The 22,116-nt window shown below is 43.5% G+C and overlaps 3 protein-coding genes across 4 annotated transcripts in view; 2 read left to right on the top strand and 1 right to left on the bottom strand.

Annotated features, from left to right (window-relative positions):
• LOC147320612 (rho GTPase-activating protein 42-like) overlaps positions 1 to 6,307 on the top strand; it is a 21,514-nt gene extending 15,207 nt beyond the window's left edge. The window contains exons 20-24 of the mRNA XM_086308717.1: positions 24 to 719; positions 843 to 996; positions 2,095 to 2,166; positions 2,271 to 2,350; positions 3,557 to 6,307. Of these exons, the coding sequence (XP_086164843.1) occupies positions 24 to 719; positions 843 to 996; positions 2,095 to 2,166; positions 2,271 to 2,350; positions 3,557 to 3,645 (1,091 nt within the window). The 3' untranslated portion in view covers positions 3,646 to 6,307. The remainder of the gene's footprint in view (positions 1 to 23; positions 720 to 842; positions 997 to 2,094; positions 2,167 to 2,270; positions 2,351 to 3,556) is intronic.
• On the bottom strand, positions 5,836 to 21,777 carry trpc6a (transient receptor potential cation channel, subfamily C, member 6a). Of its 2 annotated transcripts, XM_086308719.1 has the most exons (14): positions 21,607 to 21,777; positions 20,410 to 20,738; positions 18,338 to 18,470; positions 16,947 to 17,247; positions 15,663 to 15,848; positions 10,812 to 10,976; positions 10,497 to 10,728; positions 10,167 to 10,394; positions 9,092 to 9,356; positions 8,102 to 8,297; positions 6,631 to 6,831; positions 6,396 to 6,452; positions 6,202 to 6,277; positions 5,836 to 6,112 (listed from the first exon to the last, which is right to left on the bottom strand). In XM_086308719.1, the coding sequence occupies exons 1-14, from the start codon at positions 21,744 to 21,746 to the stop codon at positions 5,982 to 5,984; spliced, it is 2,640 nt and encodes an 879-aa protein (XP_086164845.1). In that variant the 5' UTR covers positions 21,747 to 21,777; the 3' UTR covers positions 5,836 to 5,981. The 2 variants fall into 2 exon arrangements, with proteins under 2 accessions (XP_086164845.1, XP_086164844.1); XM_086308718.1 differs by lacking the exon at positions 21,607 to 21,777 and having other exon boundaries at positions 20,410 to 20,914.
• LOC147320614 (uncharacterized) lies at positions 11,888 to 15,156 on the top strand. Its single transcript, XM_086307585.1, has 3 exons — positions 11,888 to 13,280; positions 13,440 to 13,978; positions 15,148 to 15,156. The coding sequence occupies exons 1-3, from the start codon at positions 11,888 to 11,890 to the stop codon at positions 15,154 to 15,156; spliced, it is 1,941 nt and encodes a 646-aa protein (XP_086163711.1).
• Positions 21,778 to 22,116: the final 339 nt, after the last annotated feature.

Raw genomic sequence — 22,116 nt, forward strand, 5'->3', positions numbered from 1 at the left:
TTTGTTTCCATTTCTCCTTCTAGGTGATACATTCAGTAGCAGCTCCAGCACGACTCCGATGGGCAGCCAGGAGTCTCTGTCCTCACACTCCTCTGAAAAGAACGGATTGTCTCAAACCTCACCTCCGTCCTCTCCTGCTGCTGAGCCCAGCTCACCCTCGTCAAAACAATCCTCTCCTGCTGCAGCTTCCTCTTGCTCACTGCCACAAAACGGTAAAGGTCAGAAACCCCCGACAGACAGTGCCTCCTCCCCCCACCTCCTGCCTTCTGCATCCTGGACATCCACTCAGCTCACTCCAACTCAGCAGACGTCCTCTGTCTCCTCCTCCACATCCTCTTTACTTTCTGCTGTGGAGAAGTCTATCAAAAGGAACTCAGTTGACTCCTTGGCTTCTGGGAAAGAGTCAAGATCTCCCTCCAGAGCCTCCACATCCACCTCCTCCGCCCAGAACTCGTCAGTAGAGCGCGCCTCCTCGCTCAGGGAGGCTGGACCAGTTCAGAGGGTGGCGTCTGTCTCCTCTCTGAAAAGCACCCATTCGGTGGATGGAAGAAATGCACCCAGTGTCACTGTCACAGACACCAAAGTGTCCGATTCTACCTCTCCTCGGCAGCTTAGAACTGCTTACAGAACTGCCTCCTCCTCATCGTCCTCCTCCTCTTCACTGTTTCCCTACCGGCTTTCCACGTCTTCCTCTCTCACCTCCCTACACATCTCTGAGGGTGCGTAACTCTGTTCACCTGCTCAGCCTTTTGCAGAAATGCAAAATCGAAGCTGTAGTTTAAAGATAAACTATAAATACGAGTCCCTTGTTTGCTTCTGATTTCTTGTGTGGCTTGTCGCAGATTACAAAAGCTGTCACGGATCGGTGCAGAGTCTCATGTCGCTGGACCCACAGGAGGCTACGCACATGCGTAAAAGTTCACGCATCCGCTGTGGCTCTGATCTGACCTCGAAACACTCTGTGTCCAGCAATGGTTATCAGAGACCTGGATCACTGTGAGTGCCTGTAAAATGATTTAATATCAAGGTGGTCTAACCGCACAGTTTTACCTTTGAACCAAAAGCTCAGGACAAAATCAGGCTGCATGGCTGACTGAAGAAACAGCTGCTGGCTTAACCCTCCTGCCATCCTTTAAAAAACTCACACCCATCACCCTAGGGACCATTCTCAGCCACGCCATAAAAAGACCATATATCCATATTTTATTCCACTTTAAATTAGCCAACCTTGTAAAACTACTTCTCCCTGAAATATTCATGTAAAGTTTTAATTATATTTTCGTTGTTTTAACCCTTCAAATCCCAGTGTTATTACATGAGCGCCCTGTGTTATAAGCCCCAAAAACCAAAAAACGAAACTAAATATTTCCACAAAAAACCAGTTGAAGTAATATGTGATTGTCATTATAAGTAGGCCTTTAGATGGACCAAAGATTGGCACCAACATACATTTTGACCTGCCATTATTTTTTTTGCATTTTTTTTGCAATTTAAAAATTAAAACTTCAAGGCCCTGAGTCTTCATTGACATCCAAGAAAAGAAGAAAAAATAAAATCATATGATGATAATTTGGGGTTGAAAAATAGTGTTTATAATGGAAGTCAATGGGCAGAAAATGGTCCCCAGGGTGATGGGTGTGGGGATTTCTGCTGCTCAGCCATTTTAGGCTGATTTAAGGAATTCACACTGGAATATTAACATTGACAGGTAAAAACTATCCTGTGGCAAGTTTGGTTATATTCCACTGAACACAGTGGAAATGGCAGCCATTTAACACATAGCAGTGGCACAAAAAGGTCCCAAGAAGGCAGGAAGGTTAAAGAATATTTCAAAGTAACAATCAATGCTGTGGGTTGCGCTTGTTGGCTTTAAATTAAAGTTTCTTAGAGTATTTTCTTTCTTGTCTGGGCTGAGGAACAGCCTGAATCATTTATTAAAATTATTAAAATGACAGTTTAGCTGCTTGTTATTAGATGGTGCTCTCAACCCAGACCTGGTCACTTATTGACCCTCAATTAAAGATGGAAATTATCTCAGGAAATGTTTTTCAAGTTACGTACCGCAGATGATAGTTTTGTGTTTGTGTGTGACAGATTATCAGCGAGACTGCCGCAGCGCGAAAGTTCAATATTCTCCTCAGCGTTAGACGTGTGTTCCACTGGAAGGTATATTAACTTTGAGGTTTCTCTACTTTTTAAGCTGCCACATCTTTGCACACAAAAACTCCCCTTTACTGACTTTGACTTTAAATTATTTTTTGTTTTCTTAGGGACGCTAAAGCTCTTTACTCCTGTGAAGCAGAACACAGCCATGAACTCAGTTTTCCACAGGGGGCGCTGTTCTCAAATGGTAAGATTAAATCCGCTGAGGGAGCACTGGCTCTGTTTACTACTAGTATAACAATGATATCGGTACCTGGATAACATGTGGCATCTGCTCCACGGGCCAGCTGGTATTGAGATGTTTTTGTGTTTTCTCGAGTGTGCATACACTGTGATGTCATTTCATGCAACAAATCAGTTAGGTGAGACTGGGTAAGGCCTAGTTTAAGGTTCATTTATGTGTCTCTTCACCTACACATAGAGAAGGATTATGGCAGGGGTGTCGAACTCCAGGCCTCGAGGGCCGGTGTCCTGCAGGTTTTAGATATCACCCTAGGTCAACACACCTGAATCAAGTGATCAGTTCATCACCAGGCTTCTGGAGAACTTCAGGACACATTGAGGAGGTAATTTAGCCATTTAAATCAGCTGTGTTGGATCAAGGAAACATCTAAAACCTGCAGGACACCGGCCCTTGAGGCCTGGAGTTCGACACCTGTGGATTATGGGAATCCAACCAACAGGTTGATAAAGCTGTGTTTAGGTCAAAAGCTAAGCAGTTATGTTTGACAGGTACAAGAAGACTGGTTGAAAGACTTGCACGTTATTTAAAAAAGCCTGAACAACATTAGCCTCAAGCTTCTTTATACTGCCATCAAATGGCAGCAGGCAGCTTTAACATGTACAGCTACAAAGCTCTGCATAGCGGCTAGGAACACTTACGTATTACTAAACTTGCCTCTTAAAGGCTCCTGTTCCATTGGCGAGCTAACATCACTGCTTCTACCTGAAGCTTCTGTTGGACTTGTTCGTTTGTTCTTGCTCATCTCTACACAGACTGAATCTCAGTATCAGGTGTTCAGGGGTGTTTTAAGCTGTGTTTTGTTCATTCATAAAACTAGCTCAGACAATTGACCTACATTACAGCATTGTAGCTCATTGAACTTTAATTACATATCTTTGCTGTTTTGTGAGTATTAAAAAGCATTACTCATTGTTCATTGTTGAAAGGTTCATTAGAAACGTCATGATCTGGACTAAAATTTAGCATGAGGGTCACTGGATCTTGTAAAGTTTGTGCCATCCTAACATAACAGCAGTTCTTCAGCTTGAGTTGTAGGTTGTAGAGAGCAAGGTTATGGGTGTCTGTGTAAGTCATCATATGAAATGTGAGTGGTTTACGAGGGTCTTTGTCTCGACTTGCTGAGTTTAACTGATCTGTTTGTGTCTGCAGTGTGCCCGTCGGTGGAACCAGGATGGCTTCAAGCAACATACAATGGCAGAACAGGCCTGGTACCTGAAAACTACATCACGTACATGTGATGTTCCTGATCGTGTCACCACATCACTGAAACATGGATTTTACTTGGACTTTGCTGATCTCCAGTGCATAAAGTTCTGCTTTGTGCTGCTGATTAAAGATATAATATATTTATCATGTAACTGTGACTCTTATCACTGACTACTGTGGCAGGATATGAACAATATGTATACTGTATGTAACCATGTTATGCTTTATTAACCATCTTATCATACACTAGATGGTAATATTTGACTAATGTCTGATCGTTTCTACTAATCGCCATTATCAGCTCCTTTTTTGAGGATGCCACCTTTAGATTAAATGTGTCAAATAGGTACATGGAAACAGTGTTTTTCTATCAGTTTTGGTAATTTATATGTTTAATTAAAACTACGTTAAGATTAGAAATGAAGTGTTCACACCACTGTGCCTTAAAACTGTATGAACTGCTGGTCTGAATCCTGCCAAAACATCTTTTTTTCCTGCTGGCTCAGTCAGTTTGCTGTTTTAATAAAAAATAAAATAAAAAATAAGGTTTAATCTGTAGATTGAGGTGACACTTATTATTACAATGCATGTTTCTTATTTTGCATTTTCAGTTTACCAGGTTTTGATTATGTACTACTTTTAATAACTATTGTCTTGATAGCTTTAAGTATATTTTTAATAAATGTGTAGGAAATAAGAAATGTAAATTATATCGACACAAAAGGAAACTTGTGTATCTGCAACACTGTGCAAAAGTCTTGAGCCATCCTTCAGTTCTTTATATTTTACTGGGAAAAATAGGAATAGGTTCGATGAGATGTGTGCAAACTTGCATGTAAATATTGAGTCATTGGCAAAAACAGAGTTTGTACTAATAAGCTTGAAAGTTAATATTTGGTACAGACACCTTTATTCTTCAACATAGCCTGACCTCTTGTATTCTTCAGGAATAGAAGACTGCTTAAATATCCAAAGCTTGTCTTCGGATGTTGCTGCCTTTTGTTCCATTCTCTGTCATGATGATCCCACAGTAGTTCAATAATGCACCATCACTGATAGTGTTCCATTGTGTGTGTTTTTATTCAAGTATGATTTTTCTGCATTTCTAGTGTGTTTGTCATGTCATTCTAATCTAGTCAGATGCTTTCCAGATGGTACTGCATTGTGGATCAAATGATGATGATGACCTTTCTGTGTTCATGTTTCAGTCAGTGCTGACAAGATCTCGAACACCTATGGCTGAAATGCAATCAGAAACCATGACAGAGTATCAACCATGTGCAACAGATGGCTGTAGACACTCAATGGTGTGCCCCTCTCCTGATATCCTCAAACATAGTGAATCAAAAACTTCCAATTTGAATTCATCACTTCATAAGACCTGTTCCCGCTGATTTTCCGTTCAGTTCTTGTGCAACTTGGCATACCTCAGCCTTTTCTCCCTTATTTCCCTTCCTTAAGAATGGCTTCTTGACAGCCACCCTTACACTGAGACCATTTTCCTCTACTTCATTGAACAGTAATAGATTGACTGAAAGGCCAGATGCATCACTCAGGTCCTGTCAGGTCTTTGCTGATTTTATTTTTCATTTGTGCTGTCGATAATTTATAGATCTGCCACTTCTTCTTTTGACCCTCACCTGTCCGGTTTCCTGCCCATTGGAGATTTTGAGGATATACTGCACACCATGCCAAGATATCCCAGTTTTTTTTACGAATATATCTTTTAGGAATCACATTGTTGGTGCAAAAGTACCATTTCATGCCTGTCAAACTGTGTTATCGTTGGCTTTTTTTGTAGATTTGATTAAGGAAAACAATTGACTGCTACTAACAAAATGCCTAAATGTACAATTTAAATGTATTCTTTGCTATGTTGAATTAGATTTATAACTCATAGATCAGGGTTAAATGGCATGAAAATGGTCAGGTACAAGGACTGGACTGAAAAATTAGTGAAATGAAATGAAAAACTTTGAAAGAGCTTCAGAAAGCTGGAGAACTATTGATTAAGACCAGCTTAAAAATTACAATAAGGTCTGACCACCTGGAAGCAAAATATGAAGAAATGATAGGTAGTGAGTTTTGGACAGTACTCCGTGTGTGTGTGTGTGTGTGTGTGTGTGTGTGTGTGTGTGTGTGTGTGTGTGTGCAGATAAGTATAGAATATTTAAATTGAGTCTGTACTTTACAAAAAAATGTGTATCACACTGTCGGTCACATACATTTGACCTTTTATATTTAATGTTTATATTCACATACGTGCATTGTCATTTATCGTTAGTAATGTTGTGTCACTATGTATACAGCATCTTTTGACAGTGAATAGGCACTTAATCTTTGCGCTCTTCACTTATGACAGACATTGCTATGATGAAGGCGTACTGATCTCTCCCAGCCTCTTCAGCAGCCCATCGAGCGTCTCCAGGTTTTGTGCTTTTTCTTCTAGCAGCTCATATCGCAAACTGGAAATGTCCTGCTTGATTTCTTTCAGCTCTCCTGGATTAAAAAAAAAAATAGATGCAAAGCTATCAAAGAAAATGTTGATGCCAGCATGGGAGGACAAATGGTGCTCTTTATTATTTTACCTTCAGTGATCTCATCGCTCTCTCTGTCTGCTTGTGCTTTGATGATGTACCGCTTTATTAGCCGCTTCATGATCTTCTGTAACCAGTAAAGGGAAAGGGGTTCGAATTATGAACAAAATGTTCTGTGCAAAAATAACACATTAAAACAAGTAATAAAATTATGTTTTAAAACAGTGAAATACACAAACACGTGCCTGATATCTGGTTCGGCTGGTAGAAGCACCATATCCTGAGTTTTTGCTTACTCCAAGCTGGAAAATTGAGCTCAAATTAGCTGAACAGAATTGTGACATTTCTGTGGTGTGGCAGTAATACCACTGGGAGGTGCTAAGGCTCTGCCACTAACGCTGAACTATCATGTTACCTTTCAAGCTGCGTAAGGATAAACATTGGATATATTAGGGAATTAATCGCCATACTGTGTGGTACCTGGTTGAGTTGTGTCTCATTTTTCTCTTTGCTGTGTCCTTCAACTAACTGCAGGAGCAAGGACTTGATGCCTGTGGCCAGTCCGAGCATAGATTTTGGGCTGGGGACTAGGTTGAAGGGCACAGGGAGTGTCCTTCCCTCCTCAAAGTAGGAGAACCAAAGTTTTGCACGAGCAAACTTCCACTCGACGTCAGCATCATCCTAAAAAAAATTAAAAATCACGACGAAAACGGGGAAATGTATCAGGGAAGGGAAATATACATGTTTGACAGTACAGAAGGGGGAAAAGCCTGTGGTGCATTACAACCACCAGTTGGTATGAAGTGTGGACCAGCCACTCCTTTATTCACAAGGGGTCTCCACATATTGACATAGCAGATTCTAACAACAGTCCTTCCTCACACAACTCCAAATACATTTATGTCTCCTCCCAAAGTTAAAACCAAGGATCTCTTGCTTGTTAAGCAAACATGTCAATTACTATGGAGCCACTTGCCCTCAAAGAAAAAAAAGAAGGAAAACTCAAATCCTAACTCAGGTTAATACTACCTCTGACAAAGTAATAAAATATGTTCAACAGTTTCGTCTTCTCCACAATAATCACGTTTCCCTATATAGGCTCGCCTTTTTATAAACAATGTGTCAGCAAACACACCCGCATGGGCACACAGTGGGTAGGTATGGGTGAAGTGTGGACCTGAGTAAGCAGTGAGCAGGGTAAATTCACTATGGGTTACCCACAGAAAACACCTATGGGTTAGCCCAGGGGGTAAAACTAATGTGGGGCCTTAATGGGCTAACCCATAGGTGTTTTAGTGAGGGTTTTCTATGGGTAAGCTCACTATATGAAAATCCTCACAGGAATCCAAAAGGAAAAAATTACTATGGGCACTACATTAGATGCATCCACTGTGGAGCACCCACAGAATTACTTCTTGGGAGGGCAAAGGGATAAAACTGCTATGGGCCCCTCATGGGCTAGCCTACATGGGGCTCACGTAGGTTTTCTGTGGGCAACCCACAGCGGCTTACAGAAAACTCTTATAGAGACTCCAAGGCCAACACTGCTGTCAACCCTGTGTGGGCTCACCTAATTGGGGCTCAGATGGGATAAGTGGGGGTTTACCAAGTCCACACAGCAGGACACTTTACCCACAGGTGGGTCTATACAGGCATAATTGCTGGGTAAAGGAAAAGGCCCTGATTTAATTTAGTTGTATTCACATTCTGTGACACAAATAAATTAAAGTAATTTGCTTCCCTTTATATCTTAATTTAAATGACATTATTTCTCTTTATGAATGTGTGTGTGCTTGGGTGAATGAACCTTGTAGTGAATCTTTGTTAGAGTTAGTGCTATATAAGTACCAGTTCAACGTGCGCTACATGTGGGGCTGCTTTTTCAGCCCATGCTTCATATTTTCAAGCATGCATCTGGGGCACAGAATGATTTACCGTCTTAATGACCTACCTCAATCTCCTGGAAGGAACTATTAATCATGGCAATGAGCATGTTGAGCAGCACTATCACCATGGTAACATTGTAAACTCCGTACAGGACGTAACCAGTGTTCTCGATGAATTTGTGTCCGTTGTTGATCACTACGGATCTAACCTCAGACAGTCCAAATATAGCCCAGAACAATGTCTTGAAGCTCTCCTCCAGGCTGGACGGATGCACAGACGAATAAAGGGACAGAGGGAGAACAGAGGGAAGTTATTTTTGAATTCAAACCAGCCGTACACCATCAACGTCAGAGATACTCTTTTAGTAAATCAACAGAAGGACAAAATGTTTTTTGGAGTTAAAATTACAGAATAATTCAGAATAGTGTTGACATTATTGCACAAACATGCAAGTTTAGCATGAATTTATTTGGCACAATGAATCTGATTTTGAGGCAACATGTCATATTTTTATAATACTCTATTATGACTGTGTAAAGGTTTAGCTGTAACTATTTGTGCTAATGGGTCCCAAGATAAATGCAAGATTCTTTTCATTGCTGCCACATAATTTTGCTCTTTGTTTTGAAATCCAAGATACTTTAACTTTTTCTGGACTCAAAACTTCTTCAGCTGTAGGGAGATCAAATCCCTCCTGGGTGCACTGATGATAAGTTTTGCCCACACTATAACCACAACCAGTGATAAGGGTCCCAAGGGCTTGGTTTTAAATGGTGACAAGCCACAAAAATGTTGGGGCTTCTTTTAACTGTAATAACCACAAAATGAGTGGGTCTACCAAAGAAACAGCTCTCAGATCTTGGATAAGAATAGTTAGAAAGGATCAGGATATAAAATATCTGTGAACCCTTGTGGTGATATCCTTGGTTTGGATTGGTAATCCATTGTTGATCAAGAATTGAATCAAGTTTCATGATGAATTCGTCTGTGCAAGTTGATGAAAAAAATAAATAGATAAAAAAACAAATTCAGATGTTCACTGGTATTGACTTACGTTGTGAAGGCATCATTTTGTTTTGCACCCAGGTAATAAGAGTACAGGTTGAACATGCCGATCATGAACGCCAGAAAGACCAAGATGAAAATGACCATGAACTTAAAAATGTCCTTTACTGTCCTTCCCAAAGAGATTTGCAGGGGACCGAAGCTTTCGTTGGCCGGGAGGATATAAGCAATCCGAGAGAAGCTCAGCACCACTGCGACCGCGTACAGGCCCTCTGATACCAACTGGGGATCTGACGCCACCCACTCGATACGAGCTACAAAAGAACACAAGCGTAAGTCAGAAAATCACCTTTGATTAAAGCTTGCAATTATTGTTTTAAGGCACACTGAAGATTATTTTGATAAATGAGCACAAGCCGGGCACTAAAAAGGCTATTTAACAAAGGATGTGTTAGCCACGCGGCTTAATTTCATCTTGTTCTCTTTAAAGAGAAGGAAAAAACAAAAGTTAATTTGCCAATAAGCACAGGAAAATCTAGGGCGACAGTGATACTTTTTACTTTTTACATCTATAGACTGACAGCTACAACAGACACAACATTAAAGCCATGAACAAGTGAAGTGAATCTTTTCCTTATAAATCAATCTTCAGCTCTGAAACCTTGGGTTCTGGCATTTCTGCCGATGTTACTTTGATGCTTGCAACCTGCCTAAAAGTTGTTTCCAGCCAATCACATCACCTCATGGCAGTGTCTCCCAGCAGGAAGGAAACATGTGTCTTTTGTTCTGTTTCAGTTCAATCTTATGTATACAGTGCCAAATTACAACAACAGTCACTTCAAGGTGCTTAATATTGTAAAGTAAAGGCTCTACTATAACACAGATTGTCCTGTAAAGACTCTCCCCTCACCCCCAATCGGTCATGGCGCATGGCTACCCCTCTCTGCTAGAGGTTTCTTCCTGTTAGAAAGGAGTCTTTACTTCCCACTGTCACCAAGTACTTGTTTATAGGGGGTTGTCTGGTTGTTGGGGGTTCTTTTCAAGTGATTTGCTGCTGTATAAATCAAGCACATCATGGTATTTGAATTAGTTCATGCGATGTGTGAAAATGTGAAACTGCTCACCCATAGTGAAGTAGCGTATCTCCTTAGGCAGTGTGACATTAATCAGCGTTGTGTAGTTTGCATACACAGAGGTCTGTGCTAAGTTAGCATGTCTCAGCGCAGAGAAGCGGCAGCTAAAGGAAGCCAGGAAGATGGCGAGCATCCCAAAATCCAAGAAGTTCCACGGCTCAACCAGGTACTCCCCTGGTCCTTGACTCCAGATCTCCTTTACCTCTGCCCAAATCATACCTGCAGCAGGAGCACAAGAACACAAATGACATGATTCGGCAGATGTTCAGTTGTTTTTTTAATTGTTTGCTTTTTTATTATCTATCATCATCTTATGCTCACCTATGACCCATGAGATGATAAGGATCTCCATCCAAGTGAAGGGTGTTGTAGTCATGCGGTAGAGCAGCAGAGGGTCAGAGCTGCCCGGGAGCTGATGGTGTGTCATGTTTGGCAGCAGGGTGGTGCCTGCAAAGCGGTCAGCAGCATTCAGGATGAGAAGACCCAGGAAAATTGTAAAGGATGAGGCATGAGCCACAAACTTCATGAAGGGGCTACGCATCACTTTTCCCACCTGAGAATGAGAGATGGAATAACGGAAGGGTGAGAGGAAAGCTTGTACTGTGAATGATCTTTATGGATGTAAATATTACTTACTCTGGTGCATGGGGCAATCCAGTAAGCCACAGCCAGTCCAGGCAGTCCTATAGCCACCGCCAGCACCACCAGCAGTTTGATGGCAGTGGTTTGTTGTCTCAGGCCAGGCAGGTTCTCATACCAGATACTCAGCAGCTGCTGCTGGCAGTTAGGATGAGCCACAAACTGAAAGGCACAGATGAAAGAAGTAGGACAGAAGAGTTAAGGAGAAGGAAACGGGAAAATAAAGTGTCATGGTCCTGCGACCATGACTCAGTGACTTTATGTTTATGTTCTTTATTGTTATTACTTTCATTATTATTCATGGCTGTTTTGGGATGGTTTGTGTTTGGGATTTTAGACACTGGGTTCTGGGTTTGTGCTCCCTCTGTTGGTCCCTGGTGTTAGTGTTCCCCTGTCTCGTCAGGTTAATCAGGTCCAGCTGTTTCCCCCACCTGTGTGTGATTTCCCAGTGTCTCTTTGTGTATTTATAGTGTGTGATTTCCTCTGCTCCTCGTCGCGTCGTCTGTGTTCATACCCTGTGAAATCCCCTGCGTGCTCTCCCTGCTGTTCTCCCTTCATGTTCAGGTTTGCCACTCCTTTGTGTAGTTTCACCCAGTTTAGTTCATCCTTAGTTCTGTTTTGCCATCTCCACTTTATGTTTGATATTGTCAATAAATCGCCTTCACATCTGAGTAAGTGCTGCATTTGAGTCCTCCTTTCCACTCTTCACACGGCCGCTGCCCCGGACCGTGACAGTACGACGCGACCACAATATGGACCCAGCAGCGCTTAACCCGTCCAAGGAGCTACGGGAGAATCTAATCGATGCCACACAGGAGCTTATTGACCTGTGGCTGGAAAACCCGGGCGGGGAGTCCCAGCGCGCTATAGAGAGGCGGCTACAGCGTCTGGTGACCGGTCTCCCATGGCTTCTAGGCTCGCTATGTCCGTGGGAGCGGGAGTTTCTCCTTTTGGACCTTGGACTACACCCCCCGTCTGCATTCACTTTCGAGCAGCCCGATGCGGTGAGTCAGCGGGATGCATTGCTTTCCCCAGTTTCCGGGACTTTGTTTTCTGGGGCTATTCAGAGCGGGATGGGAGACTGTATGGATCGCTTACCTACCTTCGTGGTAACGGATCCTTCCCAAGTGGGCGTGTACAAACCCGCTGCAAAACTGACAGACTGTGTCTCTGCCGCTCCTTCTGAGCCAGGACTTTATTGCCATTCTCCGGCTCAGTTCTGTGTCCAGCCACAAGCTTCCCAGTCTGTAGCTCAAACATTAGCCTCCCTTAAGCCACAATTTTCACACTGTTTTTCCACCGCTGTTTCTGGGCAGGGAGACAAACTGTTTCACTACGGACCTGTTCCTCAAAAGCTGGCTACATTAGAGACTATTGCTCACTCCGGGGCTTCCCCAGAGGCTGGGTTACTGCCCTCAGCTTACTCTGGACCCCTGGAGGCCAAGATGCCAGCTGTGAACTGCACCGGGCTGTCACTGCCTGAGCAGGGTCAGTGCTCTGCGCAGCTGCAGCCCTCCTTATGTGTGCCGGAGGCCCACGTGCCTACTGGTTTTGTTTCATACGTACCAGAGGCCCACGTGCCTACTGGTTTTGTTTCATGTGTGCCAGAGGCCCACGTGCCTGCTGGTTTTGTTTCATGTGTGCCGGGGGCCCCGGTGCCCACTGGTTCTGCGGCTGTTTTCGCTGGGGGGCCCGAGGAGCCCGTCCGGCCTCCTGCTTCTTCGGCTGGGGGGCCCGAGGAGCCCGTCCAGCCTCATGCCACACCGGCTGCCACATCAGCTGGGGGGCCCGAGGATCCCGTCCGGCCACCTGTGGCTGCTTCTCCACCTGTGGCTGCTTCTCCACCTGTGGCTGCAGCGCTACCACCTGCTACTGCCACGCCTCAGCCTGAAGCTTCGTCCTCGCCCGGCCCGGCTTCAGCTACAGCTTCATCCTCGCCCGGCCCGGCTTCAGCCTCGCCTGGTTCTGGTCCAGCTTCATCCTCACCTGGCCCAGCTTCGGCTACAGCGTCAGCTTCGCCTGGCCCGGCTTCAGCTACAGCTTCATCATCGCCTGGCCCGGCTTCAGCCTCGCCTGGCCCGGCTCCATCCACGCCTGGCCCGGCTTCATCCACGCCTGGCCCGGCTTCATCCACGCCTGGCCCGGCTTCATCCTCAGCTTCATCCTCGCCTGATTCTGGTCCGGCTTCATCCTCAGCTTCATCCTCGCCTGATTCTGGTCCGGCTTCATCCTCACCTGGCCCAGCTTCATCCTCGCCTGATTCTGGTCCGGCTTCATCCTCACCTGGCCCAGCTTCAGCTACAGCTTCGCCCGGCCCAGCTTCAGCTACAGCTTCATCCTCGCCCGGTCCGGCTTCAGCCTCGTCTGGTCCAGCCTTCGTGTCTGCATCCTCGTCTGGTCTAGCTTCAGTCTCGCCCGGTCCTGGTCCGGCTTCGTCCCTGCCTGGTCCGGCTTCATCCTCGTCTGGTCCAGCCTTCGTGCCCGCATCCTCGTCTGGTCCAGCCTTCGTGCCCGCATCCTCGGCCACAGCATCCTCATCTTCACCCGCAGCGCCTGGTCCAGCCTCAGCTTCAGCGTCCTCATCAGCTTCGCCTGGTCCAGCCTCAGCTTCAGCGTCCTCATCAGCCTCGCCTGGTCCAGCCTCCGTGTCTGCATCCTCGCCTGGTCCAGCCTCCGTGTCTGCATCCTCGTCTGGTCCAGCCTCCGTGTCTGCATCATCGTCTCCGCCTGCTGCGGTCCCGGCTTCCGTGCCCTTAGCCTCGCCTGGCCCAGCCTCGTTTGGGTCTGGAGCTAAACGGCCGTTTTCTGGACCGCTGGCTAGGCTACTGGCCGGGCGCCGTCACCTGAGCGGCCGCCGTTGCCTTCCGCACGGCCGGCCCCCGGACCCTCTTCGCCTGAGCGGCCGCCGTTGCCTTCCGCACGGCCGGCCTCCTGAACCTTTTGTGCGCCTCCACGGCCTTCTTCGTGGCCGGCCTCCTGAACTGTCCCATCCCGGCCTCCTGTGTTATCGGGCCCCTGGCCGGCCACCTGAACTGTGTTTTGGACTCTGCTCCCCTGTGAGTTTTTTTTTTTGTGAACATTTGTTTGGGACTCTGGGGCCTCCGTCTTTGGTCTTGGCCCGGTCCCTCCGTCCTGGGCCCCCTGCCGCCCGCCCGGATCTGGTGGTGTGTTTCTGTGGCTGTTGGGGGCCAGCCCTTGAGGGGGGGGGGGTACTGTCATGGTCCTGCGACCATGACTCAGTGACTTTATGTTTATGTTCTTTATTGTTATTACTTTCATTATTATTCATGGCTGTTTTGGGATGGTTTGTGTTTGGGATTTTAGACACTGGGTTCTGGGTTTGTGCTCCCTCTGTTGGTCCCTGGTGTTAGTGTTCCCCTGTCTCGTCAGGTTAATCAGGTCCAGCTGTTTCCCCCACCTGTGTGTGATTTCCCAGTGTCTCTTTGTGTATTTATAGTGTGTGATTTCCTCTGCTCCTCGTCGCGTCGTCTGTGTTCATACCCTGTGAAATCCCCTGCGTGCTCTCCCTGCTGTTCTCCCTTCATGTTCAGGTTTGCCACTCCTTTGTGTAGTTTCACCCAGTTTAGTTCATCCTTAGTTCTGTTTTGCCATCTCCACTTTATGTTTGATATTGTCAATAAATCGCCTTTACATCTGAGTAAGTGCTGCATTTGAGTCCTCCTTTCCACTCTTCACACGGCCGCTGCCCCGGACCGTGACATAAAGGCTACTGGAAGCTTAAGGTAGAATCCTTAAAGTGTGATTCTATTTTTATTTATTTGAAACAGAGAAAAGCAGAAATCCATTACACCTGAGAGCTGAAACTAGAGCAGATTTATTTTTGTTTTTATTGATCTGAACATTTAATCGATTTATGAAGAGTAATTTTCTGGCATTTTACAAACTGATTAATGATTTAAACCACACAAATTGGCTTCTAAAACGATTACATCAGACAGCTGCAATTAGAAATGAAGACAGATGAGTTCAGACTCAGCTCAACGTGACTAAGTGCTACAAATATCTTTATATTAAAAACACTTGTCGACAGCATTTTGATGTTTCACACTATAAATTCCATTTTTCATTTCTATTTTTTTAAATTGATCTTAAAATTAGGCATTGTTTCCCAGCATCCATAGCTGTTGTTGTTGTTGTTGTTGTTGTTTTTCTCACCTTTGGATATTTGTCTGATTTTAAAAGTTTGTTACCCTCATGCAGTAATGTTACGGACAGTCCAACTCATATAGAATTTTTTAGACAGACACCATTACTGATATTTGGTGATTTAAAAATCTGATATATTAGCCGATTTTTTTTTTTTTTCTTTCAGGCACACTAGAAAAAAAAATTCCCCAAAATGTGTTATGTGTAGTTACTTTTTACTAAGATAGTATAACAAAGCAGTTTAAAAATAAACTTGTTTTATTGTCACATGACTCGTTTACACTCTGCCCAACTCTGCTCAGATCAGCTGGTTGTTCTGAATACTTTTCCAACACGGGAGCTGCAGAGCACCTTCTAGTGGAAAACTTATGTAATAACCTTCGCAACACAGTTGAGCGATGTTTCTTCGTTCTCTTCTTTAGTTTTCATTTATCAACCTAAAAATGGAAATTATTTGCCAATACTGATATATCGGCAAATAGCTGTTATCGGCCAACATATCAGTTTGGCTCTATGTCGTCCACAACTGGAATGACAATGACAGTTTTTAGTAGGATATCAATCTAAATGGGTTATGCTGCTCCCATAGCACAGATAAATGTTTGCAATACTTCTAACTTGCTCAGAAAACCCATGTTTTATCCTGCTGCTGTGTCATTGCCTGTTTGAGAACACACTGACCTTTTTGAGCTCGTATTTGATGGCTAATTTGAGCCGTGTGAGGGAGGGGCGACCTGGTACATCATAGCTATCGTCCGAGTCAGTTTCTCCATTTAATATGGCCTCAACTTCCTCCGTGCTGCGACACAGGTCCAGAAGGCCCACCACGTAATCCTTGCACTGGCTCGAAAGGCGGGAGTAGTCATTCTAGAAACATGGAGGAAATGTGCATCAGGAGTGAAACATTTGAGATGATTTGGTAAGATGCTAGTAAGATGCAAGTAAATGCAAAAGGTAGTTTTTAAATGATGTTTTCATTTATTGAGCGCAAAAAGCTATCCACACTTGCCCCTAAACCTAATAACTGTTTGTGCTATTTCTAGTAGCAAAAACAGCAATCATGCATTTCTGAAAGCTGACAGTGAGTCTTTCACAACGCTGTGGAGGAATTTTTAGCCTACTCTTCCATGCAGTATTGTTGTCATTCAGTCACATTGGAGGGTGTTTGAGCCTGAACAGTCTGTTTACGGTGATGTCAAAGCATCTCCGTCTAGTCAAAGTCAAAGTCTGAGACCAGACTTTGACTAGGCCACTCCATGTCATTGCTGCTTAACCTGAGTGCTCTTGAGCTTCAGGGAATGAATGGACATTCTCCTTCAGGATTTCCTGTTAGAGAGCAGAATTCATGAATATATCAAGTCAACAGCAAGTCATCCAGGTCTTGAAGCAGCAAAGCAGCCTCTGACCATCACACTACATCACCACCACCGTGTTTGGCTGTTGTCATGTTTTCGTTATGGAATGCTTTGCTAGTTTTATGCCACATGTAACAGGATACAAAGCTTCTAAAAAGTTCAACTTCTGTCTCATCAGCCCACAGAATATTTCCCAAAAGTCTTGGCAATGTTAGCAAGCCTTTGTGTTCTTCCAAGTGTGACAAATATGGAAACGAATAAGAAATCGGGAAGGGGGCAAATACTTTTCACATCATGAACATCAAGAAAAAAATGTGTAGGCTGTATTTGGACATCTCTGCTCAGGCATCCTGTTGTTTATTTATTGTACAGTACCCACAGCATACTTTGGTACTCTGAGCCCAGCAATAATTACAGCTGTTGTTTATGTGTCAAACCAAAAATCTGAACAGTGACCACAGGATCTAGACCCTCGTCTGTTCTTCTCTTAAGGTTTATAAAATGTTCATGGGTATGTTTTAGGGTATGTGTACAGCAGTGATAACAGACAGTGCACATTAGTTCTGCCGGACTTGTGTTTGCATTTTTGTTCTTGTCGTTGTATTTGTACCTTAAATTCTTTCTCAATATTAGCTAGCATGGCCAGTTCATTGCTGAGCTCCAGTGCTGCCAGCACTGGATCCTCATTAGACAAGGAGAGGTAAGCAGGACTGGCGAGTCCTCTGTAGGCATTGATCCTCGATCGGGAGTGGCTGAAGGAGTCAAACTGCTGCTGGTAGTTGCACGAGTCACAGCCACAGAAGTAGTCATGAGGCGGATCGATGCGAGCCCCTTTACTTAGCAGGGTATAAACAATTTCATATTCCTGACAGTGTGCAGCCAGTATCACTGGAGTCACGTCATGAGAAAACCTGCAGGAATTTACACACAGAGAAACATGCAGATAGTACGCAGTATCAGCATTCGCCTTAGCTTCGTTTCTGCAAACGAGGTTTAAGTTTCAACATTTTTATGAATGTTATGAATTTATTTAATGAACTTTTCTGCAAACTAACTGCAAAAAAGCAAAAAAAAAAAAAAAAATAGCAGCAGCTGGAGCAGTCAGTGCATCCATCATAGTTACATTGCGTCACCAAGCATGGACATTTCCATTTATACCTCACTACCCCCCTATTGTCAGCTTCTTGTTGTTGACTCGTATGAGACTATGACAGTTGTGGAACATATTTAACTGCTTTCTTGTTCAGAGATAGATTAGATATAATATCTCCAATCAGCACATATGAAGCTACTGCCAGAACTAGCTTAGCTTAGCACAAAGACTGTAAACAGGAAAATGATTTGCTGCTAAATCCATCTGCCAGGACTTCTAAACTTAGTTTCTTTAATGCAAACAAACTTAGTTGCCAGTGGAAAAAAAAAAAGCTGCATGTAGCTGCATGATGAAAGCAAAAACGAGCCTTGAAACCAAATATTAAGGAGAGATCTGCATGTCAGGAACTTGTTTTTATAAAACACAAGTTTTGCTATTTTATTTATTGAAGCTTTAATTTGCAAACTTCACACAACAGCTTTATGAAGCAGCAATAGCAAAAGAAAGAGTCTGCTGCTGCTGATAAGCCACACCTTGCTCATAACATGCTCATCCCCCACCCCACTTCCTTCTTTCCATCAGCACCCATGTTCATGATTATCGCATAAATACACTACCCACACTTCTCTTAACCACACAATAACTGGATACATTTGTGGCTAATACTGTCTCTTTATCTTACAGCATCTGCCCACCATAAACTGAGTAGCTGCTCAAGTGTCTGAAAGACAGAATCACACAAACCATTGAGGTGTTTAATAAATACTCAATACATATCTAAAAAAGTTTCATGTTTATGCATGTTCCAAATGTTTTCCTGAAATGCAAATGTGCCTAATAAAGTGTCCGCTATTACCTTAAACAAATATACAAATGTAAGTAATGAAACACCTCTTCCTCACACATACCTTGTCCCGTCCTCATCATAAGCATAGAAGTCATCCAACATGTCTGCCTGAACGGGGCTTGCTGTTAGACGACGGGCGTCTCTAAATGAAGGGTGGCCCAGTAAAGTCTCTGTGATGCGAACATAACCTTTACCTAAAACAAAAACGGAGCAAACTTGTTGGTGGTACAACTTCATTTACACTGCTGTTGCTAAAATTGCTGAATCTTAACGATAACTCTAAAATGTTAGCTTACATAGCATTTGGTAGTTTGCTGGAGTTTGTGATCATTATTGCAGTTTTTTGGGGGGGCTGGTTTAAAGTATTTTTAACCATTACTGAAGTAGTTGTTAAATTTCCTAATCATTTGTTAGCATGCCATAATGGCTCAAACAGAATAGCTCAACTTGAAAGAAAATGGTCCTTTGAACTCATATTTTACTACCTTAAAACATAAACTGTGGAGAAATTAAATGTATATTTTCCTTCCAATGCCTGCAGTGCATAATAGATTTTGATAAGGACCGCCGTTATCCCACAGGCCATACTTGGAGAACCCCTGATATAGGCTATCTACTCAGGTTGGTCACAGTTTTTCAATACTACATCGCCTGTATTTTTTTTTTTTTAAATGATGACTTACTAAAGAAGAAAACATACATCCTCAGCCTTCCTGAACAATGGAACCAACCTTTAATATTGTCTTTTTTAAAGCAACAATCTTTTAAATCTTGTAACTGCTAACAGAAGAGGCTAAAAGTCTAGTCTTTTGTACTCGTGCTAAATTAGCATGTTGGCAACTTAGCTAGACAGGATTTTGCAAAAGCCAAAGTTTAGTCGTCTTGGGCAGTAGTTCTCCAGGATTTCTCAGGGCCTTTCAAAGGTTTTTCTTTAGGCATTGGCTTCTTTTCCCCTCATTTTTAGTCCAGACCTGAGAGACGCATCTGAACCTTCAGCTGATCCATTTACTGTTCACTGGCCTCATTGGAAGGGTGGCTGTCAAGAAGACCTTCTTAAAGAAGGAAAACAGGAAAACTGAGGTTTGCCAAATTTCCCAATAAGTGGACTGAAAATCTCTAGCAACAGGTCATATTGAGCACTGAATCCAAATATGAACATTCTGGTTCAAATCATCATTATTATATATGAAGGAGGTCAGCAGAGACGTACAACAGTAAGTTGGTGGAGAGTCTTCAGGTTTCAGGCATCATAGACAGTGGTGTTGAAGATGTTGTTAAAACCAATGAAATTACGAACACAGAAAAGTAAACTTTTTAATTTTGATCCGTCGTGCAATACCATCTGAAAAGCATCTGATTGTCAGTGGCTTCATTATTCAGCATGACAGTCATCCCAAACACACTGCCAATGATTAGCAAAAGCATACCTGTATAGAAAAACACACACTTGCATACTATCAGTGATGGACTGGCCTCCCCAGAGCTCGGACATCAGCATTATTTAAGCAGTATGAGATCTTGACGAGAACAGAAGGCAGCCAACATCCAAAGTAAAACTTTGAATTTCCTTCAACAGACCAGAGAATGAAGCTACAAGAGCTGAAACTATGTTAAAGAATAAAGGTGGTGATACCAAACATTGATTTTGAAGTTTGTTAGAATTGCACTCTTTTTGCTTTATACACTACATTCCCATTGTCCTAGCAAAATATAAAGAAATAAGTAAAATGTAAAAACGTAGTCATCAACAATCTCCTCAAACTAAACACAAAGTATTTCACCAGAAATGGTCCAAGTCTGGCCCGTTTGAGCAGAAAAATGCCAATGCAACTGTGGTAACATTTTTGCAGGCGGCTGAGTGGCTGCAGGATGTATGAGAAACTTGACTCAGAGGCTGTGGTACAGAGGGGTTAACAGTACTGAGGCAATTAATCATTATTATTAAGCAATGTCACTAGACTCATAAAGAGACACAGCTATGTAAGGACACAGATTAACGGATAAACGGTTACATAACTGTGGTTCCATCCAGTCAAGCAATGTGTTGTGTCTGACATCTTTGGAACTTTTGAGTGATATAGAGATTTTGCCATATTATGTGTTTTTGGCCATACATAAATAATCAGGTCTTACTGATGGCTAAAAGGAGAGCGTCGCCCACTCTGGCCAAGTCTGCCCTCCCCAGCAGCAGCTCTGTCACCTCCAGATGTTCGTTGGCCACTGCCAGCTGCAGTGCATTTTGGCCCATGTAGTCAACAGCGTTGACGTTCAAGTTGGGTACATGCAGCAGCATACGCCGCACCTCTGGTATGTTCCCGTATTCAGCTGCTTCCAGGAAACGCTGCTCAACCTCTGACAGGCTGACTGAGGGAGCTGAGAACATGTAGGCAGGTCCACGGAGAGCCTGGCGTCGTTTAGCAGCAGTGAGACGAGCCATAAGCTGTCGCTCAGAGTTACTGTGGCTGCCAGAAACACAAAAAACACTCGGTGTATGGTCCACACATGAATTTACACACAATGTAGTTCTCAACCAGAACGGTGCAGGTGTGCTATCCACACAAGTAATGAGAGAGAGACCCACACACCCGTGAGAGAGCACTGAATCACAGTTAACCTCATTCATATACTTGCCTACCATAATCTGCAATTAGTAGATGTAAGTTAACTTTTACCTAGAGAACAGATGAAATAGTATCAAGTTACAACATTTTCCTGGTTCTGTATTTCTTTCTTAATATTCTTTTAAGATGCATTATCTAACATTCTGTTCTGCTACATCATATGAGGTTTGTTGTTTATGCCATGATGGCTTACAAGGTTTGCACATAAAAACGAAGTACTCAGTGCATCAGAACGACCAAAAAGATTCCCAAGCAGGCATCAGTGTGTGACGAGAGGAGCATAAGAAGAGGTTGAGAAATCCTGTAGCACTGAGCACTGAGGCTAATGTAAATAACGAGGCAGGAAATGCAAAAAAAATGGTTTACATTATAAGCATTATGTTACTCATAAGTTAAATTACGTTTACTAATGGATCATGGGTTCTGAAGTACACTCTCTAATGTACATCAGTCTCCCTCCCTCCATCCCAGAGCGCTCACCTAGAGTTAAACCCAATGAGCACCTGTGGCTGTTTTGCTGGTTCCAAGTTAAAGAATGCAAACTGAAGAACATTGTGCTTGCAATATTTAGTGAAAATTACCATCAGGCGTCCAAATACGTTTTATCTTCTCCTTCAAACTTTTTAAAATCTGTCAGTCTTATCCATGATTTTAACAAAAAGATGCAGAGGATGAGCATATATGCCTGCTACACCTCTGGCAGACTTACCCAAGGCATCGTCCGGAGCAACACGTTTCCTCTCCAAAATCATCGTACATGAGCAGGTTATCACGGCTCCTGGCTCTGGGGCTGTCGCTGTAACCTGCAGTCCGGCTGGCATGATGAACTGCAAGCGGTCTGTGGTTCATCCTGGAGGTGATCGACAGCAGAGGCTGCGCTCCCGTTTCATGTGAAAGACTAATCAAGTGTCTGTGGCACGTCTCTCTCTCTCCGTCTCTCTGTCGCCCCCCCCCCCTGGTTTTTTCTGTGTTCTTGAGAAAGAATGCATCCTTCTGGGTCCCACAACACTTTTCCTTACGTGACGCATTGAACTTTACAGATGTGGGAGGAAGCTCAGGGTTGCAACTGAACAGGCTCAGAGTTACTACAGATGTAGGTTCATATTTGTCTCAGCGGTTTCACCAAGTCCTTCATCTCTTTCTTTGATATTACTCAGTATTAGTCGTGGCAATAAAGGTGGATTTGTTACAAAAATAATAGGAGTAAAGAAATGAAATA

The sequence above is a fragment of the Aulonocara sp. 'chitande type north' Nkhata Bay genome, linkage group LG10, assembly GCF_057382095.1.
Source record: "Aulonocara sp. 'chitande type north' Nkhata Bay isolate Kocher_YH1m ecotype deep benthic linkage group LG10, A_spYH_male_GT1.1, whole genome shotgun sequence".
NCBI classification, from domain to species: Eukaryota; Metazoa; Chordata; class Actinopteri; order Cichliformes; family Cichlidae; genus Aulonocara; species Aulonocara sp. 'chitande type north' Nkhata Bay.

What these genes read in the sequence shown, in the direction of transcription:
- LOC147320614 (XM_086307585.1), top strand. Translation starts at nt 11,888, where the DNA reads ATGGGAGACTGTATGGATCGCTTACCTACCTTCGTGGTAACGGATCCT. An exon ending in TCCGGCTTCATCCTCGTCTG is followed by an intron (nt 13,281 to 13,439) that starts GTCCAGCCTTCG and finishes CGTCCTCATCAG; the next exon opens with CCTCGCCTGGTCCAGCCTCC.
- trpc6a (XM_086308718.1), bottom strand. Translation starts at nt 20,914, where the DNA reads ATGGTAGGCAAGTATATGAATGAGGTTAACTGTGATTCAGTGCTCTCT. An exon ending in ATATTGAGAAAGAATTTAAG is followed by an intron (nt 15,849 to 16,946) that starts GTACAAATACAA and finishes CCATGTTTCTAG; the next exon opens with AATGACTACTCCCGCCTTTC. An exon ending in ATGAGACACAACTCAACCAG is followed by an intron (nt 6,453 to 6,630) that starts GTACCACACAGT and finishes TCAATTTTCCAG; the next exon opens with CTTGGAGTAAGCAAAAACTC.